Below are 24,065 nucleotides of genomic sequence, written 5' to 3'. Positions count from 1 at the left end.
ATGGTTAACATTCAGAGATTTTACAATTGTTCCTCAAAAGAAAGGATCTTGAATGTTTCAGTTCTCTGGATGATTTGCTCATGTCCATTTAAAAATTGAATCCAGGGGCTTCCCTGGTGGTGCAGTGGTTAAGAATCCGCCTGCCAACGCAGGGGACTTGGGTTTGAGCCCTGGTCCGGGAAGATCCCACATGCTGCGGAGCAACTAAGCCCCGTGCACCACAACTACTGAGCCTGTGCCCTAGAGCCCGTGCTCCACAACAAGAGAAGCCACCGCAATGAGAGGCCCGCAAACCACAATGGAGAGTAGCCCCTGCTCGCCGCAACTAGAGAAAGCCCACGTGCAGCAACAAAGACCCAATGCAGCCAAAAATAAATAAATAAATTTATAAAAAAAAAAATTGAATCCAGACCAAACAACTGAAAGGCAAAGTGGCAGACTATCACTTTCCTTATTTAGACACTAAACTTGGCAGCTTTACTATATCAATTTACTTTGAGATAGATAGGATCCTCTGGGTCTTTTTTTTTTTTTCTTTCTGTAAACACTTATTAGATCACACATCCTCCATTTTGAACTCAGGCAGTTGGTTTCTGGAGCTGTATTTACAAGTTGTCACATTTGACCACTTGTTTAGCCAGCTGAGATCTGTTTGGATCCTGATTATATCTCTGAAGGCATTCAGAATACCTTCTGGTTTCATATTGTCTATAAATTTGATAAACATCAGTATCCTTAACCATAGCATTTGTAAAAGCATTACACAGGACAGAATCCTGTGCTATGATAGTGACCTTTCTCTGGTGTGTATTATTAAAATGTGTACTCCTGTAGGTGCACTAATAGCTTACGCTTCTTATATGTTTTTATTATGGTACAAAACAAATATACCGATTTTTTTCATTGCTGAAAAATGTGTTGCCAAAATCTCAGCATTCCCTCATCTACCCGTCTGGCATGCCCTTAACAAGAAGGAAATCATGTCAGGATATTGAACCAAATGCCCATTCCTATGATTCCCTTTTTTAAAATCGGTTCTAAAATCTTGGTAAGATTACCATCATACCAGCCTGCGCTTTGGGAGAGGTGATGGCTGGGGTGGGAAGACACTTGAAGAGGGAAGAGTAAATGAGAATACAAGGGAAAACACTGTAGTGCTGCAACACTAAATCCTCGGGCTTCACTACGGACAACTGGTTTCTCCTCCGCCCTTTAGCTTAAAATGGGCTGGTGTAACAAATCTGATGCAGCACAACGGCTTCAGAGGTTTCCCTTGATTCGTGATTTTACCAAGCAAACGAATTCAGTCAAACGATCTGCTTCAAACGTAGGTAGAAACGAAAAAGAAAATCATGAAACAACTCCAATGCCGCAGTGAAGCCGTGACAGGTCAACGATATCCACTCAGAAAGCCCAAGATGGCCGGGCGTGGAGCCGAAGGAGGCTGCCCGAGTGCAACTCCCCCCTTGCCCGGTGCCCTACCGGGGGAAGTCAGGGGCCGCGTCACGCCCCCTCACGTCACCGACTTACGCAATCCCGCTCGCCGGCAAACTTGTCGCAGCGCGCCAGCTCCGCCCCCAGCCCCTCCCTCTGAAGAGCCAGGCGATCAGCGCCGCAAGTGAAGCATGCTGGGACCAGGTCTCGAGCTTCCCGGCAGCCCCTGCGACGGGCGGGATACGTCAGGAGCTGGCCGGCGGCGGCTGTTCTCCGTAAGATGGCGGACCGGCGGCGGCAGCGCGCTTCGCAGGACACCGAGGACGAAGAATCTGGTGCTTCCGGCTCAGACAGCGGCGGTTCCCCGGCGCGGGGCGGCGGGAGCTGTAGTGGTAGCGCTGGAGGCGGCGGCAGTGGCTCTCTGCTTTCCCAGCGCGGAGGCCGAGCCGGGGCCCTTCATCTGCGGCGGTTGGAGAGCGGGGGCGCCAAGAGCGCTGAGGAGTCGGAGTGTGTGAGTGCGCGCGGGCGGGGCGGGCCGGCGGGCGGGCGGGCGGGCGGGGCGGGCGGGGTGTAGGTGAAGATGGGAGGCTGGGAGTTGACGGTAGATGCTGAGGCGTAACGTGTTCGAGAAGAGAGCTATCCCAGTGCGGTTTGCCTCCGGAGCCCCAAGCGAGGAGGAGCGGTTTGTGGGGGGAGGGCAGAGCTTCTGCGGATGGGTAGTGGATGTTTATTCAGAAATTGGGACTGGAGGTGAATAGACGGGACCTCCCTCGGATGCTGCTTGTTAAAGATGTACCTTTCCTCGTGCCCCTTTCCAACCATTTTGTGTTCGGTTTTCAGCTCTCACCCTTTGGAAATCACAGAACTAACCCATGTCTTTTCCTTTCTTTTAGGAGAGTGAAGATGGCATCGAGGGCGATGGTGAGTAGCATCCTGACAGAGTTGTTTGCCCATAAACTCAGGTCAGCTGTTTCCAGCAATTGACATCCTCTCAGACTGTAAGGATTTGGGGGAGGGTGCCGCAAAGTGGCTCTTTGTAGCATAGGGCTTAAAAGCGTACGTTTTAGCAGTATGATCTTGGGAAAGTCAAAGTCACTCTTTGAACCTGTTTTCAGTCTGGATATGGGGACTGTAATTTTATCTCCCTCATAGGTTGAAGTCAGAATTAAATGAGAGCTTTAGCTTGATCCGCAACAGGCAGTCGGGAGATGTAATTATAATAACTTGTGTTGAATTTTTTTTCTTTACATGTTTCTGTTTCCTTTCAGCTGTTCTCTCGGATTATGAAAGTGCAGAAGACTCAGAAGTGAGTGTGATAGTTTCTTTTTCCTATGGTGTAGGTTGGAAAGTGTATTTTAAAAACTGTACGCACCTGTGGTTCAAAAGTACCATCACCTACTTGTTACTCCTCTTGTGCATTCTTCATTTGTGCTTCTGAAAACTATTATAAAGGGTCTTGTTCAGTTATAGGGAGGGAAGCTTGGTGTAAGCTTCTTCAGGCCACATGTGTTATACTGTTAATAGCTGGCTTTTCACCCTATCTAAAGGAAATAAGGTTCTAAATGAGAGAATGAGAACATTTTGAAGCCTTTTACAGGTTGTTTGACGCTCCATTTCATGATGCCTAGGTAGTGAAGCCAGCCAGTTGGATATTTTTTCTGAGTATATCTGAAGACCTTAAAAGGGTAGGATTCTGAGTGGTTTGTGTCAGAAACATTTCTCAGTTTGTGGATAAGGTTTTCGGTCTTTAGCAGAAAGCTTCCCTAAGCCAAACGTTTGTGAACTTACTTGTTTTGATTGGATAAACTACTAGAGACGCTATCAGAATGGCTATTTGTTTACTGGAGTTGTTGAACAGAGCCCTGAGATATAAGGAGGAATTGGATTGTGGATCAAAGGTTTATTCTATAAATTTTATAGAACTGTTGCTACATATTAGACTTTCCATTAAGCCCGGGAGATGCAACAGATATAACAAAGTTCCTATCTTTAGGAATCCTACAACTTAATAAGGAAGTCAGACAAACAGTGAGGCAATCGTAGGACTTGGTGACAACTGCTAGGGGATAGGGTTAAGTAGGGTGTTAATGGCCGGGTACTGAGTCCATCTTAGGCTGTCAGAGGAGAATGAATGGAGTTAGCCAAGCAAGCCATGTTCTAGGCGGAGGGAACAACCGCTACAAAAGCCCAGAGACGGGAGAGAAGATTAAATATTTGGAAACTTGAAAGTAGTTTGGTGTGGCTGGAACATTGTCGGGACAGGATGGATACAAGAAATAAGGGCATATTAGTGAGTAGGGGCCAGATCATGCAGGGATTACTTGTTCCTTCTCTTTATTAAGTGCCTGCTCAGAGCCAGGAGCTGTACTAGGCACTGGAATAAAAGACAGGCATGGTTCTGCCCTCATGGAACTTAGCAGTACATTCCAGGTCAGAGGGGGAAAATATAGACAGTTAACTAAGTAATTACAATAATGTTTGGTAAATGCCATGTTATTGGAAGCATATGGTGCTTTGGGAGCACATAGCAGGAACAACTAACTGGGTTTAGGGTGTTTGGAAATGTTTACAGGAGCGAATGTTCAAATAGAGACCTGAAGGGTGAGTAGGAGTTAGCCAGGTAGAATTTTCTAAGCAGAGGGAACAGTGTGGAAAGAAGGTCTAGAAGGGATGGACTCCATGGTGAGTTGGAGGATATGAAAGGTTTAGTATGACTGGTGGTAAGGATGAATCTCAGTCCAAATTTTAAAGTACTTTATAAGCCAGGTTGAAAACTATTTGGATTTTATTCTAAGGAAGTAAAAAAGTGTACCAGGGTTTTAAACAAGAGTGTGATACAGGTTATGAATTAGACTTAAATTTTAAAGCAGTGTTTGTCAGATCCAGGGAACACCTACATGAAAAAATCCTACTGAAACAATCTTGCAGAGGGAGGGAAGACTCAGACATTTGTATGTTAACAAGATCCCAGGTTGAGGCACAGTAATATTTTAGAATTATTATTTTTATAACCATTATTTTGTGTGCAGTGGGGAGAGTTGATCTGAAGGGAGCAAGACTAGAGACAGCAAAGCTAGTTAAGAAAGCTACTGTGGAAGTCTAGGAAAGTAGTAAGTGTGGCATGGAGTGGAGTGGTGGCAGTGAAAATAGAAGTGGACAGCACTGACAGTTATTTAGGCTATGGAATTGACAGAATGTGGTGATTGATGAGATGATTTATTTTCTTTGAAGTCAATGGTAAAGTTATCTGCAAAGAGTAAAAAGGAGATGAGAGGTTTTGGAGTGAGGAATGTTTGCAGTTGTCACTAGAGAACAGAAACATCAGAAAGACTGCCAGGCAGTATGGAGTGTTCAGTGAGGTTTGGTGCTTGTGACTTTATAGGAGTTTACCATTCTGTTTATAAATGAGTTTGGATGTTACTCTAACAGCAAAGAAAGAAAGGCTGTTGGAGGCTTAAGTGTGGAGGATGCATTGTGGATGAGGCAAGACTGGAGACAGAGCTGTTAAAAGGTTATTAGGATAGTCCAAGGAGCATGATGGTGCCCTAAAGAAGGGACATGGCAGTGGCACTAGCAAGACATAGATTTGAGAGATATTTTGGTGATACTAACAGAACTTCTTGATTGATTGAATGTGGAGCCTGAATTAAGGAGGAGTCAAAGGGATTCCCAGGTTGATGAATGGTGTTATTCACTAAGAAACAGACCACAGTGGGAGGAGATTTCAGGAAGGACAGTGTTGGGTTAAGTTTTGGTTGTTTTGAGATTGAGGAACATGTGGGACTTTGATGTGGCAATATCTAGTATATATTGTCTGAAATTTAAGAGAGAGGTGTAGTTCTGTTCTGTCTGATAGGGTAGTCACCAGCCAAATGTGGCTATTTAAATTAATTAAACTGAAAAGTTCAGCTCCTCAGTTGCAGTAGCTACATTTTAAGTAGCCACATGTGCATAAATAAAAACATTTCCATCATCCCAGAAAGATCTGTTGGACAGCACTTGTCTAGATTAGAGAAGTAGACTTGATATCTTGCCTTTCATTGTAATGTTACTTGCTTGAATTTCTTGTTGATTACTAACTGTATATACCTAGATGCTACACTTTAGTCTTGCCTATTTTTAAAATTTTGATCTATCTCTTAGTCTGCAGTTTAGTTTTTCATCCCTTTCTTTTCTTTACAGTGTATCCATTGAAAAGATTTTGATGGTCACTCATTCATAGTACAACTCAGCATGCTCTCTCTGTCCTTTGTATTTCTTGCAAATTGTCTTTCCATGATACCCTTGGAAAAATACCAGTGTGACCCAGAGCTTTTATCTTGCACCGGACTGACTGGTGAACACCTGATTTTCTTTCCCTTATAAGTCACTTGCTCTTTTTGTCTAGATATTCCCAGTATGTTTTCTTTAAGTCCAATAAATTTATTAGAATTTGTCCTGGAGTTGGGCATTCTGGATCAGTGTTCATAGGTATGAGATGTGCTCTACAGTATGTCATGGAACTTCTATCCCAATATTCTTTTCCTGTCTTCAGTGTTTGACCCTTCTTCTGTAATCCTTTATATCTGTTTCTTCATTTTCTGTTGATTTTTAAATATTTTCTTCCTTTTCACTTTTAATTTCTGATAAGGCATTATTGTTGTGTTTGTGTTGTTTGTGTTCCTTCTAGTTTTAGACTTTGTATTTGAAATGATTTTTTTTTTTTAATTTCTAATATCTCCCTTTGAATGAATGAGTTCTTTCATTTCATTTTTGGATTTTTCTAATTCTGACTGATGTTCTTTCATGCCTTATATAATATTAATGTCTTTTTTGCTCATTTTGAAATAGAAGTTACAATTTTGATATGATATGCATGTCTTTTTGGCATGCTTTCATTGTAGGAATGCTATTCTACGTTTTTTTTTTTTCTCATAGCAAGTTTCTGTGGGATTTGATCTCTGTATTTTTCCTTTGTTGATTTTAAAAATTAGTTTTCCTGATCTTTTCGAAGGAAGTACGGCTCAGAGTAACTTTTTCTAACTTCATAGAGCTCCCTCTTCAGTTGTTTTTCTGTAGTGTTAAAAAATATATATATGATGGCTTACTTTCTGAGATTTTCTGCTTTTGTTCCCTTCTCTAACTTGTTTTGGACCTTCTCTTTCCTTCATTCCTTTTATCCCTCTTCTGCTGAATTTGATTCCCTTCTCAACAGTTTTATCTTCAGTGTGTTACTCTCCTAGAGGGGAGCCCTGGCAGCTAGATTGGTTTTAAGATTTCAGAAGGGTTAGACTGCTCTAACCCTTTCAAACCTTCTTACTGCAGGACCCTTAAACACACATTCTATTGGAGACAGTAAAACCCCTTCTGGTTTCAACTGTTATTCTCAGTTTTGCTTTCTATTGACTAGTTCAGGGTTCTTCTGTTTTCAGGTCCATTTAGTGCTCTCTGCTTTTTCCAGCACTGATACCAATCTGATGCATGTCTTGTGGCTGTTGATGCTTTGCTCTTATGTGCTTATATTTTGGGTCCTGGGGGATAGCTTGTAACCTAGTTTTGTTGTAAATGTTATCCAGAGGGTTTTGATCTTGCTCCCATTTCATGTGGAGATTTGAAGAGATCAAAAACTATGCTGCTGCCATTTTCGCAGAATCCTCCAAGAAAATTTTTTTTTTTTTTCCAAGAAAATTTTTTAAAGAAATTAGCCTATGAAGGGGAGGCTAGAGAGCTGGTAGCTGGAAAGAAGGCTGTAACGTCAAGAGAGGGTTTGGTGTTATTTTTTAAGTTGGAGAATAAAGTATGGCTAAAGGGTGAAGAAATCAGTAGAAAGGGAGAGGAAAGGGAGGGGATAGGTAATGCGTGTATTGGTGTCCTTGACTGAGTACATGAGAAGAAATAGGAAACATCTTCCGTTGTAATTATAGAGAAGTGGGAAGCAAAGGTATATGGGGAGGAAGCTGGTGTGCCCTTTGTTTTGTTTTCCTTGTGAAGTAGAAGGAAAAACGTAAAGAATGGTTGTTGGTGGAAGGGCAGTGTAGGAATTGTGAGACTAAAGGAAGTTTGAGTAGTTGAGGTTGGAGGTGGCACTGATGGGTGAAGTTGTATGATTTTTTTTTTTTTTAACTCCCTTTAGTGATGATCAGAAGTCTGGTTGTAAGCTTAGAAAAAGATAGTTGATCCAGTCTTGGGCACATGGGAGTAGGGGACTTGAGGGAATTACTAGTAGTGATTGAAATGAAGGGGTCACAGAGTTGAGAGAGGAAAGTGAATGTGGGAAAGGACTGATCGGTAGGGAAAAGGTAGAAATGTCAAGGGAGTGGATGACGTAAGAAATTGGAGACTAGAGAGTAAAGGAGTAACTGGGGAAGAACAGGAATAACAGGCGGGTTTTCGTTTTTTTTTTTTTAACAGCTTTATTGAAATATAATTTATGTGCCATTCAACTTACCCCTTTAAAGTGTACAGTTCTACAGTTTTTAGTATATACAGGTATGCGTGACCATTACCGCCGTCAGTTTCAGAACATTTTCATCACTTCAAAAGGAAATTCTGGGGACTTCCCTAGTGGTGCAGTGGTTAAGAATCCGTCTACCAATGCAGGGGACGTGGGTTTGATCCCTGGTCCAGGAAGATCCCACATGCCACGGACCAGCTAAGCCCGTGTGCCACAACTACTGAGCCTGCGCTCTAGAGCCTGCGAGCCACAACTACTGAGCCTGCGTGCCTCAACTACTGAAGCCCATGCACCTAGAGCCTGTGCTGACCAAGAGAAGCCACCACAATGAGAAGCCTGCGCACTGCAATGAAGAGTAGCCCCTGCTTGCCACAGAGAAGGCCCACGTGCAGCAACAAAGACCCAACGCAGCCAAAAAATAAATTAATTTAAAATATACATATATGGTCCACATCAAAAAAATCTTAAAAAGAAAAAAAGAAATTCTGTACCCTTTAGCTGTCACTTGCCCCCCACAGTTCCTCCATCCTTATTCGCTCCAGCCCTAAGCAACCACAAATATACTTTCTGTGTCTAGAGATTTCCCTATTCTGGCCTTCTATATGAATGGAATCATATATTATATGGCAACATAATATAATATACTGGCTTCTTTCACTTAGCATAATGTTTCCAAGGTTTTCATCCAAGCTGTTAGTTGCGGCATGCAGGGTCTCCGTTGAGGCATGTGGGATTTTTCTTTGCAGTGTGCGGGCTTCTCTCTAGTTGTGGTGTGCAGATTTTCTCTCTAGTTGGGGCATGTGGGCTCCGTAGTTTGTGGCACACAGGCACTCTTGTTGAGGCGCGTGAGCTCAGTAGTTGTGGCGCGCCGGCTTAGTTGCCCTGTGGTATGTGGGATCTTAGTTCCCTGACCAGGAATCAAACCCATGTCCCCTGCATTAGAAGGCAGATTTTTTACCACTGGACCACCAGGGAAGTCCCCTGTACTTCATTTCTTTTTATGGCTGAATAATACTACGTTGTATGCATATACCACATTTTGTTTATCCATTCATCCATTGATGGACACTTGAGTTTCTGTTTTTTTGTTATTATGAATAATGCTGCTGTAAATGTTAGTGTACAAGTTTTTGTGTGGTTGTATGTTTGCATTTCTCTTGGTTGTGTACCTAGGAGTGGAGTTGCTGAGTCATGTGGTAACTGTTTAATTGTTTGAGGAATTGTCAAAACTGTTTTCGAAAGCAGCTGCACCATTTTACATTCTCAGCAGCAATGTATGGGAATTCCAGTTTCTCCACATTCTCAACAGCACTTATTATTGTCTTGATTTTTTGATTCCAGCCATCCTAGTAGGTATGAAACGGTATCTCATTTTGATTTGTATTTCCCTGATGAGTAATGATGTTGAGCATTTTTTCTTGTGTTTATTGGCTATTCGTGTATCTTCCTAGAAGAAGTGGCTATTCAGATACCTTGTCCTTTTTTTAATTGGGTGTTTTTTTTATCATTGAGTTGTAAGAGTTCTTTATATATTCTAGATATAAGTTTCTTACCAGATACATGATTTACAAATACTTTTTCCCATTCTGTGTGTTGTCTTTTCACTTTCTTGATGGTGTAAGGTTTCAATGTTGAAGAAGTCCAATATATCTGTTTTTTCTTTTGTTGCTTGTGTGTTTGGTGTCATATCAAAGAAGCTTTTGCTGAATCCATGCCAAATGCAAAGTCATGATTTCTTCTAAGAATTTTATAGTTTTGGCTCTTATATTTTAGCTCTTTGATCCATTTTGAATTAATTTTTGTATAAGGGGTGAGGTAAGAGTCTAACTTCATTCTTTTCCATGTGGCTTTTTTTTTAATAAATTTATTTATTTATATATATATATTTGGCTGCGTTGGGTGTTTGTTGCTGCCCGCGGGCTTTCTCTAGTTGCGGGGAGTGCAGGCTGCTCTTTGTTGCGGTGCGCGGGCTTCTCATTGTGGTGGCTTCTCTTGTTGCGGAGCACGGGCTCTAGGCGCATGGGCTTCAGTAGTTGTGGCTCGTGGGCTCAGTGGTTGTGGCTTGTGGGCTCTAGAGTGCAGGCTCAGTAGTTGTGGCACACGGGCTTAGTTGCTCCAGGGCATGTGGGATCTTCCCAGACCAGGGCTCGAACCTGTGCCCCCTGCATTGGCAGGCAGATGCTTAACCACCGCGCCACCAAGGAAGTCCCCCATGTGGCAGTTTTGATCAAAGTCTGAGGTGTTTAAATTTAAGATTTTTAAAAGTAGATCAGGTTTACTTAAAAAAAAAGAAAATGTATATAGCAGTTCCAGGTAAGACTGAAGTGTGTACGTGGAAGTGGATGACCAAAGTGGAGGTGAAAACTGTGAGCTCCTTGCCATAGTCTTCAAATTAATGACAAGGTGGACCCAGGCAGAGGCATAGAGGTACAGGTTTCCCCCTTGGTCTGATAGAGCGTCCCTGTGAGCTGAAATGGCTTAAAGCAAAGAAGCAATTACCTTAGGACACATCTTGCCAAGGGATGCACAGAATAAATCGACATAAAGCACGGATGCTCACAGACACAGTTCAAAGCTGTGGTAGCTTGATGCTGAGAGGCTGAGTGTAGTTCCCAGGGCAGGAGCTTGGTGGTGCCACTATTTCTGCTTGGGGTGTGGAGCTGCCAGTATGACAGCTCACTACAAAACAAAACACTGAGTACAATTTTCACTTTTGCCTTTTTTCTTAAAACAAAAATTATCTTCAAGTTTCTTTTAGTTTGTGAAAACAAGTGCTACTGTAGGTCTTTCATAAAAGTGAAGTGGTGTAATCCTAACCTTCGAGAAGCAGGGTATAGCTAGGTGATAGGAGCCTCAGAGAAACAGCAGTTTAAAATGAGGTGGAGTTGGGATTAGCACATACAAACTGGTATATATAGAATGGATAAACAACAAGATCTTACTGTATAGCACAGGGAACTATATTCAGTATCCTGTGATAAACCACAATGGAAAAGGATAGGAAAAAGAATGTTTATATATGTATAACTGAGTCACTTCGCTGTGCAGCAGTAATTAGCACATTATAATTCAACTATTCTTCAATAAGTAATAAATTAAAAACAATAAAAATTTTTAAATGAGGCAGAGGAGTTAGATCTGGAAGAGACATTGAGAATGAGGAAGATACCAGGTCGACCTCTTACTCTGAAATATGTGGGGAATGAAAAAATGAGCTAAAACCTTTGCATGAGAATTCTGCCAGGGAAGCATTTGCTTCAGTAGAAAGCTAGGCTTTAGGGTTGGGAAGGGTGTTCACTGAATGGGAGAGTCAGCAGTAGGGTAAAGGGTTTTGATGTCAGCCCATAGCTGAAGAAGCTTGACTCTAGGGTAGCACCTTGGCTTCCATTACACCAGACTTTGATGCTAATTTGGAGTCTCCTCAGCACTGTGCTATTTGTATCTTTCTGTCCTGCCCTGGAAACAAAATTAGTTTCTCATTTGGAATAAAAGAGTTGCCTCATTTGGCATTCCACCACAGACTAAGAGGGGATAGAGCGTAAAACAAAGTTCTCTCATTAATCGTGCTGATACTATTTTAAGGTGTTTGAATTTAGTCAGTGTTGGGGCGGGGGGGTGGGGGGAGTAGTGAATTAAGGTCACATACACACCAAGGAAGACATTTTTTTTTTAAAGATGAAATCTTTATTATTATTATTATTATTTTAATATTTATTTATTTGCTGCACCAGGTCTTAGTTGTGGCATGTGGGATCTAGTTCCCTGACCAGGATTCGAACCTGGGCCCCCTGCATTGGGAATGTGGAGTCTTAGCCACTAGACCACCAGGGAGGTCCCCCAAGCAAGATTCTTGCAATTTCTGCTACAGAACCTGCAGGGAACATAGGACCAAGGAAAGAACTGAATGATTACCACCCACCTATTCCCAGCTCAAGAGGAGAGAAAACTTCTTGTGATCGAGGAGAAATGGGAAGAATCAAGGGTACTCGGTTGTTAAAAAGCTGTAGGTAAAGGTGTGGTTCTCATAGTGTGGGTGTGGTCAAGCAGTCTCCCTGAACTCTGTGGTTTCATAGCAGTGTCACCTTCCTGGGACTCCTAACCCAAAACACTTAGAGGCAGAAACGCCCTGATGCTGAGCAGGGAATAAAGGGGAAGGGGAATTAACTGACTAGTCTGGGCCAGTCAGCAATCTTAGCCCTATTTGAAAAAAGGTCAAAAACTTAGAACTTGAGAGCTTCTTGTTTCATCAGGAGTCTCAGTGAGTATCTTTGATCAGATTCCTGAGGCCATCCTGGACCTGGAGTCAGGAGAGGGTCTGGTACAGATTGAGTGTCAGACCCAGTAGGAGAATAAGAGACCAGTGTACATGAATATACCAGAGGGGCAGAGGTATATTGATACCCTTACATGTTAACCCAGCAGTGGGGACTAAACTACCTTCCCTTGAATCCATTTCTTTGTGTCCTCATAGGTCTCTAAACCTACCTCCCCTGGCCTATAGCCCTGCCTCCTTAGGTCCAAATCTTGGAATGACAAGGATATGAGAGTAACTTTAGTCTAAAGCCAGCCCCCTTAGCAGGAGCCTTAGCTGCTCCCTTTCCCTACCTAGAACTAGCTACACCTCTATCGCCTAACCCTTTCTAGTGGCCCCTATTTAAAGGATGGCCTAAGGGACCCTTCTTTGTATGGGCAGACCTAACACTTCTATGTCACAAGCAGGATTATCCAGTTGTTTTTTTGTTTTTTTGTTTTTTGCGGTATGCGGGCCTCTCACTGTTGCGGCCTCTCCCAGCCACATGGCTCAGCGGCCATGGCTCATGGGCCCAGCCGCTCCGCAGCATGTGGGATCTTCCCGGACCGGGGCACGAACCCGTGTCCCCTGCATCGGCAGGCGGACTCTCAACCACTGCGCCACCAGGGAAGCCCCTGTTTGTTTGTTTTTTTAATTGAAGTATAATTGATTGGATTATCCAATCTTGCTGTGCTAAGAGAGGGAAGAAAGTGGAGAGGAGAGAGAGCATTTGGGCTTTAATTTTTTTCATTTCTCAGGTGCAGTGATTGTACAAGTCCTTCTAATGTTTTCCAAGTCATAATTTTATAATTTTATTCTGGACAGAGTTGTTGCTAAGGGGCTCTCACGCTACAGAAAATTTAGTATTTATATCATAGACATAAAAAATGTAAGCCACTATTTCCCAACTTGAGAGTAATAGTGCCTTGGGAAATCATGGAGTTATTATAAAGGGTTGCAAATTCACTAGCTGTGTTCTCATTATCTGTAGACCAAATCGACATCTCCCACCTTTATGTACTACTATTATTGAATATATATATGAATTAATAAAATATAAATGTATTTAAAAGTATTATTGAATGTATAGCAGTTGTTTGTCATTACATGTTTTCTCAATTTGTGGATACTATACTGAGCTATTGTCTCATGGGGATCCATGAAAATTTTAGATCCTAAAAAGGGGTTCATATAATCTAAAAGGTTGGGAATCTCTGTTCTAAGCCATTTTGAGATGAGAGAATTAACAGCTTGAGTTAGAGTGTAGTTATCAGGCACTGCATGTTTAAAGAGACGATTCATTGAGAGGGAGAGAAATTATCAACAAAGATAAAGCTCCTTCTGTATGCTAGACACTTAAAGCCTCCCATCCATATCCCCTGGGCTTCTTCCCCAGAGGCTGCCACTGTTTTTGGTTTTTGGGTTTTTTTTCTCCCAGTTTTATTAAGGTATAATTGACATATAGCACTGTGTAAGTTGAAGGTGTACAGCATGATTTGACATCATGAATGATTATCACAATAAGCTTAGTGAATGAAAGAGGCTGCTGCTGTTAACAGACCCTCGCATTTCTTCCTGGAAAACTTACAGGAATCTATATAAACATACATATATATATTGGCCACACTGCACGGCTTGTGGGATCTCAGTTCCCTGACCAGGGATTGAACCCAGGCCCTTGGCAGTGAAAGCATGAGCATGGAGTCCTAACCACTGGACCGCCGGGGAATTCCCTGTATATATATATTTTTAATGTGCTTTTAATTTTTTTAACAATGTTTCTGTTCTCTAGAAATTTTAGTAAGAATATTGATGTGTTTGCTTTTAATTCGTTAGAAAATGTTTTCCTAAAGAATGGAAAATTTTTTTAAAAAATGGAAAATTTTAAAATACACCATTCAGATCTTATCTCCACAGCTGACAGGGAAACTTTTTTCAGGGTGATGAAGGGGAGTACAGTGAAGAGGAAAACTCCAAAGTGGAGCTGAAATCAGAAGCCAATGATGCTGCTAATTCTTCAGCAAAAGACGAGAAGGGGGAAGAAAAGCCTGATACCAAAGGCACTGTGACTGGAGAGAGGCAAAGTGGGGATGGACAGGTTAGTACCCACCAAAGGCCTCCATTTGGGTTCTGGAATAGGAGCTCTTAACTTTGGAGTGAGTAAGGAGTCCTTTATCTGTCCGATAGGAGAGCACAGAGCCTGTGGAGAACAAAGTTGGTAAAAATGGCCCTAAGCATTTGGATGATGATGAAGATCGGAAGAACCCAGCATACATACCCCGGAAAGGGCTCTTTTTTGAGCATGATCTTCGAGGGCAGACTCAGGAGGAGGAAGTCAGGTAACAGCCACTTGCCACTGCTCTGTAGTATGTTAGTATGTATTTAGTGCTTACTATTGAAATATATGCCAGGCACTTTGCTGAGTATTTTACTTGTGTTATCTCATTTACTGTTCACAACATTTTAAGGTAAGTACTGTGATTATCCCTCTTGTACAAATGAGGAAAGTAAGGCTTAGAATATTTAGTAACTCTTGGTGGAGGAGCTGGGATCCAGAGCCACACTTCCACTGCCTTCTTTAATCTGAGGCTCAAAACCTCTGGGATTTGAAATACTTGCATAGGTGGCCTTATAGGAGAGAGATGTTTCCAGAGTGCTGAGTAGTTTGAAATGAAATCTCTCCTCATTTCTATTCCTGTTACATTTGAGCCCAGCAGGCCCTGAGGTGCTGTGATTCACTCTTGCTTTTGGAAGGCCTGTTTTGTATAGCCTGTTGGGAAAGATGGAGAGAATACCTGAGTTCCTACTGTTTCCCTGCCCAACCCTGTTTATTTCATGAACATCTTTTTTTTTTTTTTTTTTTGCGGTATGCGGGCCTGTCACTGTTGTGGCCTCTCCCGTTGCGGAGCGCAGGCTCCGGACGTGAGGCTCAGCGGCCATGGCTCACGGGCCCAGCCACTCCGCGGCATGTGGGATCTTCCTGGACCGGGGCACGAACCCGTGTCCCCTGCATCGGCAGGCAGACTCTCACCCACTGTGCCACCAGGGAAGCCCCATGAACATCTTTACTTGGCAGAATCTGCCAACCTAAGACACTTTTCCCTGGTTTCAACCAGACCCAAGGGACGTCAACGAAAGCTGTGGAAGGATGAGGGTCGCTGGGAGCATGACAAGTTTCGGGAAGATGAACAGGCTCCAAAGTCCCGACAGGAGCTCATTGCTCTTTATGGCTATGATATCCGCTCAGCTCACAATCCTGATGACATCAAACCCCGAAGAATTCGGAAACCCAGGTGAGGAAATTTTGGAGCCTACACTATTGATATTTACAGGAGAAAATCTCTGCTTTTTTTTCTTGCTTTTTTTTTTTTTGCGGTACGCGGGCCTCTCACTGTTGTGGCCTCTCCCATTGCGGAGCACACGCTCCGGAAGCGCAGGCTCAGCAGCCATGGCTCACAGGCCCAGCCGTTTCGCGGCATGTGGGATCTTCCCGGACTGGGGCACGCACTTGTGTCCCCTGCATCGGCAGGCAGACTCTCAACCACTGCGCCACCAGGGAAGCCCAGGTCTCTGCTTTTTAAAATGCTATTCTGGGGGCTTCCCTGGTGGCGCAGTGGTTGAGAATCTGCCTGCCAATGCAGGGGACACGGGTTCGCAGCCCTGGTCTGGGAAGATCCCACATGCCGCGGAGCAACTGGGCCCGTGAGCCACAGTTACTGAGCCTGTGCTCTGCAATAAGAGGGGCCACGATAGCGAGAGGCCCGCGCACCGCGATGAAGAGTGGCCCCCGCTTGCCACAACTAGAGAAAGCCCTCGCACAGAAACGAGGACCTGACACAGCCATAAATAAAGCAAACTGTCAACAAGTAAAAATAAATAAACACTATTATTAAAAAAAAAAAAAAATGCTATTCTGGCCCGTAATTGGGTGAGGAATATAGGAAGTCTCCCTGACCCTCAGTTTATGTCTCTAGTGGTCCCTTTTGTTATTTCTCTGTTCCATTTGTTCAGGTTTGGGAGTCCTCCACAAAGAGATCCAAACTGGATTGGGGAGCGGCCAAATAAGTCCCATCGCCACCAGGGTCCTGGGGGCACCTTACCACCAAGGACATTTATCAACAGGAATGCTGTAGGTACTGGCCGCATGTCTGCTGCCAGGAATTACTCTCGATCTGGAGGCTTCAAGGAAGGTTGTGCTGGTTTTAGGCCTATGGAAGCTGGCGGGCAGCATGCTGGCAGGTCTGGTGAGACTGTTAAACATGAGACTAGTTACCGGTCACGGCGCCTGGAGCAGACTCCAGTAAGGGATCCATCTCCAGAAGCAGATGCTCAAGTGCTTGGTAGTCCTGAGAAGGAAGAGGCAGCCCCAGAGATACCAAATCCTGCTCCTGACACTGCACCACCAGCTCCTGACAGGCCTATTGAGAAGAAATCCTATTCCCGGGCAAGAAGAACCAGGGTCAAAGCTGGAGATGCAGTCAAGGTTGCAGAGGAGGTGCCCCCTCCACCTGAAGGGCTGACCCCAGCACCTTCAGTCCCAGAAACTACGCCTCCTCCACCTGCTAAGACTGGGAACTGGGAGGCTCCAGTGGATTCTACTACAGGTGGACTTGAACAAGATGTGGCACAACTAAATATAACAGAACAGAATTGGAGCCCAGGGCAGCCTTCATTCCTGCAATCACGTGAGCTTCGGAGTAGGTACCTTAGGGATAGTGACTCGCTTTTTCCCCTTTGTATCATTGGACTTAGGGGCATGGGACTTATGTCTCTCAGAGGTGTGGTGTCTGACAATATCTTCATTAACTGCAAGAAACAGATGGATTCATAGGTATATTCATTCAAAAACCTCAGAGCAGTTTTATCTATTGCACAAGACTACCCCACTACTTTGCTTACTATTAACTGATCAGTCATCAGTACTGAGCTCCTGAGTACAGAATCCATTACCAGTCGCTGTAGAAAAAGTGGAAGAAGGCAGTGTTCTTATTATTTGAACTAATGGTTAAATGTTTCAAGGCAGAAACTGCATTTGAATTTGGATGAGTATCTCCTAATCTTTTTGAAAGGAAAGCCTCTCTAATTTCCTCAGTCTTCTAGAGCCAGGCTGCCCAGTAGAACTTTCTGTACTGATGGTGCTTTTGAATACTTGTAATATGGCCAGAGTGACTGAGAAACTGAAGTTTTAATTTTAATTAATTGAAATTTAAATAACCACATGTGGCTAGTGGATATCCTGTTGGACAACATAGTGCTAGTGACTAGGACCTATCTACCACCCCTCTTCCCTATCCTTTTTTTCTTCCTCCAGTCAGATAGATTAGAGGATCTTTTCCTTAGTTTCTGAAATCTAAATCGAACTCAAAGATTGGAAATCCTCATTTGGACTGGCAATTTCTGCATTCTTATCTGGTGTGCGTAATTTTTGAACACCGAAAACCAGGGTAGCCTAAACTGGACCTGGAGTTGATCTTTGGATAGAGGAGTACACTCTCCTACCAATGCCTTATTACCATTGGAAGACAGTCTCTAGAACATTCCCTTTTGTCTTGAGTCATCTTCAGCCAGAGGGGAATCTCTTCCTATACTTCTAGCCCAGACCTCTGTGGCCAGGAATAATCAGGTAGATTTAGAACATCCTCCCCTCTCTAGTTGTTGCTCAGAGACTTCAGGGCTGAGATTTTTCAAGATGTTTGATAATGTAATATGCTAATTATAACCTCCCAGGGATTCTGTTCAGGGAAATACTTGATGGGAAAATTTTGAACTTGCATTTTCTGAATTGCATTACTGAAGTAATTTTTTTTTCATGTTCAGAGGTTTTATTGCTGTATTAAGGTGGCAGGCAATGGGGGCAAATTTCCAAATGCTGGAGTTGACAGGAAGCAGACATAGTTTAAAAGGAATTTTGTTAGTTTAAAGGAAGAAAGCCATTCCCCATGTTGGGATTCTTCAGCCTGTCACTTTCTTGATGGTATCTTGGGTCCCATTCACATCTGTCTGCTCTGCAGCAGTGACTTTTTTGGTGTATTACAGGTATGCCCAACCACATACACATGGGAGCAGGACCTCCACCTCAGTTTAACCGGATGGAAGAAATGGTACAGAAGGGGGAAAGGGGCACATGCAGGGGGTTGCATGTCACAGCTCATTCACTGTTTAAACTAAGTCAGTTTTCGCATGTTTCCCTTTTAATTTGGGTCTCCCGAAATGTAGGGTACAGGGTTTGGGTTTAGATCTTGATGCTTTTTCATTGGTTTTTCAATTCTTTTTGCAAATACTTTTTTTTAACACTGCCATGTACCAAGTAAGTGTTTTGCAGTACCTAAAGGAGGGTGGGACATGATACAAGAGTCAGCCTTTTGGAAGTCTTCTTGCTCAGACCTCTTTCTTTATTTCAGGGTGTCCAGGGTGGGCGAGCCAAACGCTATTCATCTCAACGGCAAAGACCTGTGCCGGAGCCCCCTGCCCCTCCTGTGCACATCAGTATCATGGAGGGACATTACTATGATCCATGTGAGTTTATTTTTATTGTTGGAGTATCTTTCTTGGCAGGGTGAAGTGAACTAAGAAACCAGCCTCCTGCCTCCTGAATTTCCCTTCTGACCTCTCCTTGTGGTTAACAAACATTCTCTGGTTGCTGTTTTCTTCACATGGAAATGAGAACATCTTTTCAAAGGGCTTGGGGGTCAAGGAGACTTGTCCATGTGATGTGAAGAGTGAGGGTTTATGAGAGTCCCAATGTGATATCTTACAGTGCAGTTCCAGGGACCAATCTATACCCATGGTGACAGCCCTGCCCCACTGCCTCCTCAGGGCATGATTGTGCAGCCAGAAATGCACCTTCCCCACCCAGGTAAGCTTTGCGCCTCTGCTTGTATGCTTCCAGTACGTGAGGATATGTGTTGGGGGCTTCACAAACCCCATCCTCTTGAGCTCTGTGCTGCTTGCTAATGAAGCTGGCCACTTCGGCTGCTTGGGCAACAAACTCCTCTTGGGTCCATCCTGAGGACTTCCATCCTGAGCAGTTTGTGGTGAGCAGTTCAGCCAGGCCATCCCATGGAAATGGTGTTACCTTTTATTTCAGTTTTTGTTTTCTTATTGTCCAGGTTTGCATCCCCACCAGACACCGGCAGCTCTGCCCAATCCAGGCCTCTATCCCCCACCAGTTTCCATGGCTCCAGGACAGCCACCACCTCAGCAGTTGCTTGCTCCTACCTACTTTTCTGCTCCAGGCGTCATGAACTTTGGTAATCCCAGTTACCCTTATGCTCCAGGGGCACTGCCTCCCCCCCCACCGCCTCATCTATATCCTAACACACAGGTGAGATGGCTAATGAGATTTTCCTAAGTACACATCCTTTAAATCAGACAGGAATATAGTATGAGGAGAATGCTCAAGGAATTGGAGAGAACATTTCAATGCCACTGATTTGCATGTGGTGTCAGGACGCCTCTTGGTGGTCAGGAGCTAGAAATGCAGCTTATGTGATGCCCATCATCTGTTTATTCTCTTCCATTTCTTTAATGGTGTTTCATTCAAGTATTTTAGTATGTCTTAGGTGCGCATGTCTGCTGTTTATTCAACTGCATAATGAAGTTGTATTCTACTTACCAGCCCTACCCCTCCCTGTACTGTTTAACTCCCAGAAGGTTGACACCATGTGGTATCTGGAGTGTCACCACTGAGCTCAGTTTCTTCCATTTGTCAGCTGATGGTAGGAATTAGAGAAAGCTGGGTAGTACTTTGAAGAAGTAAGAACCCTATTAGGACATATTAAGGCAGAAATGAATAATTATTTTAAAGGGGGGCAGCTTAGAGATTTAAAAAATTATAAATTCCTCAATGCTCTTATTTTTGTGCCTGAATAATGTTTCCTGTTTATCATAGTTTGGATGAATTAATTCCTTTTTCTTCTCCTTGCTTATTGGGGTCCCAGGCCCCATCACAGGTATATGGAGGAGTGACCTACTATAACCCCGCCCAGCAGCAGGTGCAGCCAAAGCCCTCCCCACCCCGGAGGACTCCCCAGCCAGTCACCATCAAGCCCCCACCACCTGAGGTATGAGAGCTCCTAGGGAAGCAGCTCTAAACAAGGGATGTTTAGGGCACATCCGACCTCAGTGGGCTTTCCTTTTCTTCAGATTTCTCTCCTTTTCTGGGTGTGTTTCTATGGAAAATGGTCTTTTCTTTTTTAATAATAATGACCTGATAACAAATTCCAACTTTATTTCAGGTTGTAAGCAGGGGTTCCAGTTAATATGAATTTCTGAATATTTTAAATCTAACATCGTATAAAAGTAAGTGTACAACTTAATATGACTCAGAACATTCTTAAAACTAATGCTTATGCTTACTTGCTGAACAGTCACCTAATTAGTGCTCCAAGTTGTAATCATGGGATATCTCAGGGGGAGGCTTAGAGGAGTCCCAGAATTTGCCAGTTTCTTTGTTTTATGAATGCACTGAGCAGGGTTGAGTAAAAACCACTGTTAATTTGGTAGCATTTTATTTGGGAAGCTGGAAGGAAAAAATGCAGGAGGGCATTCCTTATTAAGGAAAGGGGAAATCTAAATTTGAGGTGTTACAGCAGAGCTAATTCTAAAGGTCATGGAGGAGAAAGACCATGGGGGTTTTATTGTTTTGTTTTGTTTTAGGGATATTACTTTAATATACATTATTTAGAAATGTGGCTTTTTGGAAATAGCTTATAAATACCCAAAAGGTCCACTAACACTTTGGTGGTTCTTCCCTTTTTCTCACCCCTGTCAGGACAGCAGAGGTGAGAACCCAGGATAGAAAACAACTGGCTGTCTACTACCAGGAGGGCTTCGAAGATATAGGATGGCTCCTACCAGCAAGCAGCTGAATGGGGGGAACCCCTGCCTTCCTCTGAGGGTAGGCTCTGTTGGAGAAAGGGAGAAGCAAGTGGACTTCCTCCCGTTTTCAGTCTTTCTTTGACTTGGCTGTGCTCAGAGGAGCAGAGATCCAGACAGCCCAGGCTTCTGAGTCTACATCTAGGAGCCCACATCTTTTGCTCTTCTTCACTTTCTCCTGGGAAATTCAAGCATCTGCTGCTCCCAGGGAAGCTCCATCCTGTTTTGTTTTCTAAGATGTTCGTTTTTAAAGCCTGGCTTGCTATTCTTAAATTAATATTCCTTTAACACACACACACACACACACACCCCCGCCCCCTTCTCTCTCTCTGCCTTTAAATGAAACAAGTTCATTCTCTGGTTTGCTAGCTTCTCTGGGTTCCCTTTTGGCTCTTCCCTGCATCCCAGATAATTGAGACCTTACCAGCCAGTCTTCCCCCACCAAGTCTACAAAGAGCTGGCCTTTCATTTTTGGTTGGACTTTGTTATTGTATACTTGGACTCTCTTAACTCTTCTAACTCTATGGAAACATAGCTGTCTGCACAGAGTGTCCCGTTGTGGAGAAGATCTCAAAGTGTGTGGTAGGAGTCCTTCTTCTTGACTTCGGTTTTTAGAATTCTGGGCCTTCATCAGTCTCTGTACTCTGGTAGACTTCACTTCTCTACTAAGGGCAGAGTCTCAACAGTGGAGAGAGATGGCAAACTAGATGCTTTAGTGAGAAAGGGAGGGTGGAGTGAGACCCTTTGCACCTTAGGGGTGTGTATTCACACAGTCCTCAGGGCTCAGTCTTTGAGGTAAGTGGAATTAGAGGGCTCTGCTTTTCTTTACATCCTTTCTACCACACCCCTTCCAGTTGCTATGGACCAATGCATCTCTCTAGAGGCAGATATTACCCAGCCAGCGGTCTTCCCTGTCCTTTGCAATTGCTCTTCTCCGTGTCTTTCCTGCTACAAGTGTTTTAGATGTTACTACCTTGTTTTCCCTAAGTTTTATTACTCCTGTCCTTGCAGACAGAGGGTACCACACCTGGGCCTAAAGCCTAAGGACGCCAGTCACTTTTCAGGGCAAGGGCTCCTCCCTCCTTTCCTTCTTATCTATGGCGCTGAACCACTCCCCTGCTGCCTCTTTGGAAGAGATTCCTGTTATTGCAGCACTTGTGACTGCCAGGGGTAACTTGGCCATTGTCCCTGTCCTTCTACAGAACCTGAGGGAGAAGGTGGCAGCTGTGTCTCTCCCCAAGTAATGTCACTAATTCTGTTCCTTCTCTTCAGCAGCTGGCTTAACCACTCTGAGTCACAGGGGTGGGAGGGGAAAGAGGCACTCAAACTGTAACCCCCAAGGAGGAAACAACTAAGAGATTGTTCCAGGGGTGGCTGATGGTTGTGCCTTTTGTAGGCTGTTCCCTTTGCCTTAAACCTGAAGATGTCTCCTCAAGCCGGTGGGCCACATGCCCAGATTCCCAGACCTTAAGACACTGTGACAGTTGTCTCTGTTGGTCCACTGTGTTTTGTTGCAAGAGTTTCTCCATGTGTATTGTTCTTGTTTGTTACTGTTTTAAAGGGTGCACATATGTGATTGGCATTGTGACTTGGAGAAAATAAAATTTAGACATGTAAACTTGGCTCCTTTGCCAGTGTTTTGCATGGGTCTTGATTTGGGAGGGAGGGAAGGGGACCCCCTGATTCCCTAGAGTCGCAGTCCCAGCTTGAGCCAACTCAGAATTGTGAAATGGAAGCCCAGAGAGGTGAAGACCCCCCACTATGAGGCCACAAATGACTGTACTCCCTATTAATTTTCTTAACCCCATTGCCACATAGACACCAGGATATGCAGTCTCTTAGATTGGAAGTGCAAGGGACAGAAAATCTAGTGAGATGTTGCTTACCTACATGAACAGCTAGTTACCCTCATGCCTTCCCTTGTGCTTGGCAAGTAAGTTTCCCAGGGTGATGCCCCACATATCAATACAACTGTACCAGGTCTTGGATGAGGGGAAGGTGCAAATAGCTAGCTGTCCTCTTGAAAAGGAAAATTTGCGCTGGCACTGAAGTATCAAGGACCACAGTGTAGAGAGAGGCTCCTATCAGTACAAGTAAAGAAGAGGGGCAATTGAAAGACCAGCTCTGGCTCACACTCCCAGTTACCTAGGCCACTTGGTAGCTAGCTTTGAGTTGACTATTTCCTCCTGCAGATCCTCCAGATCCTGGGTGGTATGGAAGTTTACTACAAAGGCTATCCCTGATGTGGGGAAGCAGTTGAATTCAGTGTGGAGCTGGCAGCATCTGTCCTTGGGTCCCACAAGTCTTTGTACACTGGGGGCATGGGCATCATGGTGCATCTTAAAATGACAGTTGGGACTCCCTCCTATACCCTTTGGTGCTGCTGCCACAGCCAGAGAACCATTGACTCTTCTGACCCTCAGCCCTAATTCCTCTTTGACTCATGTCAGTTTACTTACCTTCTCCTCTGCAGAGTGATGGGTAACTATGGGCCTGATCTCTTGGGGTCATCCAAAGGATGCCAGCCAGCCTTGGGGGTGCGTTGCTGGCAGGAGGAATGAGCATGATATTTCCCCCTCACCTCTGCCTCTTGATTCTCCAGTCCTGCAGTTAGATCCCATTGCTCTCTCTGTTGCCCTGGTAACCAGCTCAGCAAGAAGAAACTCAAGCTCAGCAAAGCCCCCAGGTTCTCTGCCCTCCCGGCCTGCCTCTCAGTGGGCAGAAAGAAGGCGAGAGTGTTAAGGGGCAGACGGATCAGCCTTAGGTAGCCCTGTCCTATCCCCTTCCAGAAGTCCATGGGCTGGGCTCTCACAGTTTTTTGCCTCCGTCTCCTCACAGGTGTTATTCATACCACCCTCTCTCCCTCTATTTCTTCATGGAGTGTAGATGCCCTGCCAACAATCCTCCCCACAAGGTCGGCGCACAGGCCTTACGGGAGACTCAGAAGAGCCAAGGACTTAGAATCCCCAAGTTGTCTCCCAGCATCTGCAGCCCACTTAGGTTGGGTTGTCCCTCTAGGGCAGTGATTTT

At 44.1% G+C, this 24,065-nt stretch overlaps 1 protein-coding gene across 1 annotated transcript; it reads left to right on the top strand.

Moving 5' to 3' along the window:
• Positions 1–1,546: 1,546 nt before the first annotated feature.
• Positions 1,547–22,407, top strand: CASC3 (CASC3 exon junction complex subunit). Its single transcript, XM_059997027.2, has 14 exons — positions 1,547–1,945; positions 2,328–2,355; positions 2,703–2,740; positions 14,098–14,256; positions 14,346–14,497; positions 15,275–15,451; positions 16,170–16,855; positions 18,195–18,259; positions 18,560–18,674; positions 18,916–19,014; positions 19,268–19,482; positions 20,099–20,221; positions 20,396–20,459; positions 20,932–22,407. Exons 1-13 carry the CDS (start codon positions 1,715–1,717, stop codon positions 20,417–20,419), a joined length of 2,112 nt encoding a protein of 703 aa, XP_059853010.1. The 5' UTR covers positions 1,547–1,714; the 3' UTR covers positions 20,420–20,459; positions 20,932–22,407.
• Positions 22,408–24,065: the final 1,658 nt, after the last annotated feature.

The sequence above is a fragment of the Delphinus delphis genome, chromosome 19 (assembly GCF_949987515.2).
Source record: "Delphinus delphis chromosome 19, mDelDel1.2, whole genome shotgun sequence".
NCBI classification, from domain to species: Eukaryota; Metazoa; Chordata; class Mammalia; order Artiodactyla; family Delphinidae; genus Delphinus; species Delphinus delphis.
Note: the sequence above shows the minus strand (reverse complement) of the source record. Positions and strands in the feature narration are given on the sequence as shown.

Excerpts from the sequence above, each read along its gene's own strand:
- CASC3 (XM_059997027.2), top strand. The coding sequence starts at position 1,715 with ATGGCGGACCGGCGGCGGCAGCGCGCTTCGCAGGACACCGAGGACGAA. Across the intron at positions 18,675-18,915 it reads GGGACATTACTATGATCCAT|TGCAGTTCCAGGGACCAATC; the intron begins GTGAGTTTATTT and ends GATATCTTACAG. Across the intron at positions 19,483-20,098 it reads ATCTATATCCTAACACACAG|GCCCCATCACAGGTATATGG; the intron begins GTGAGATGGCTA and ends TTGGGGTCCCAG.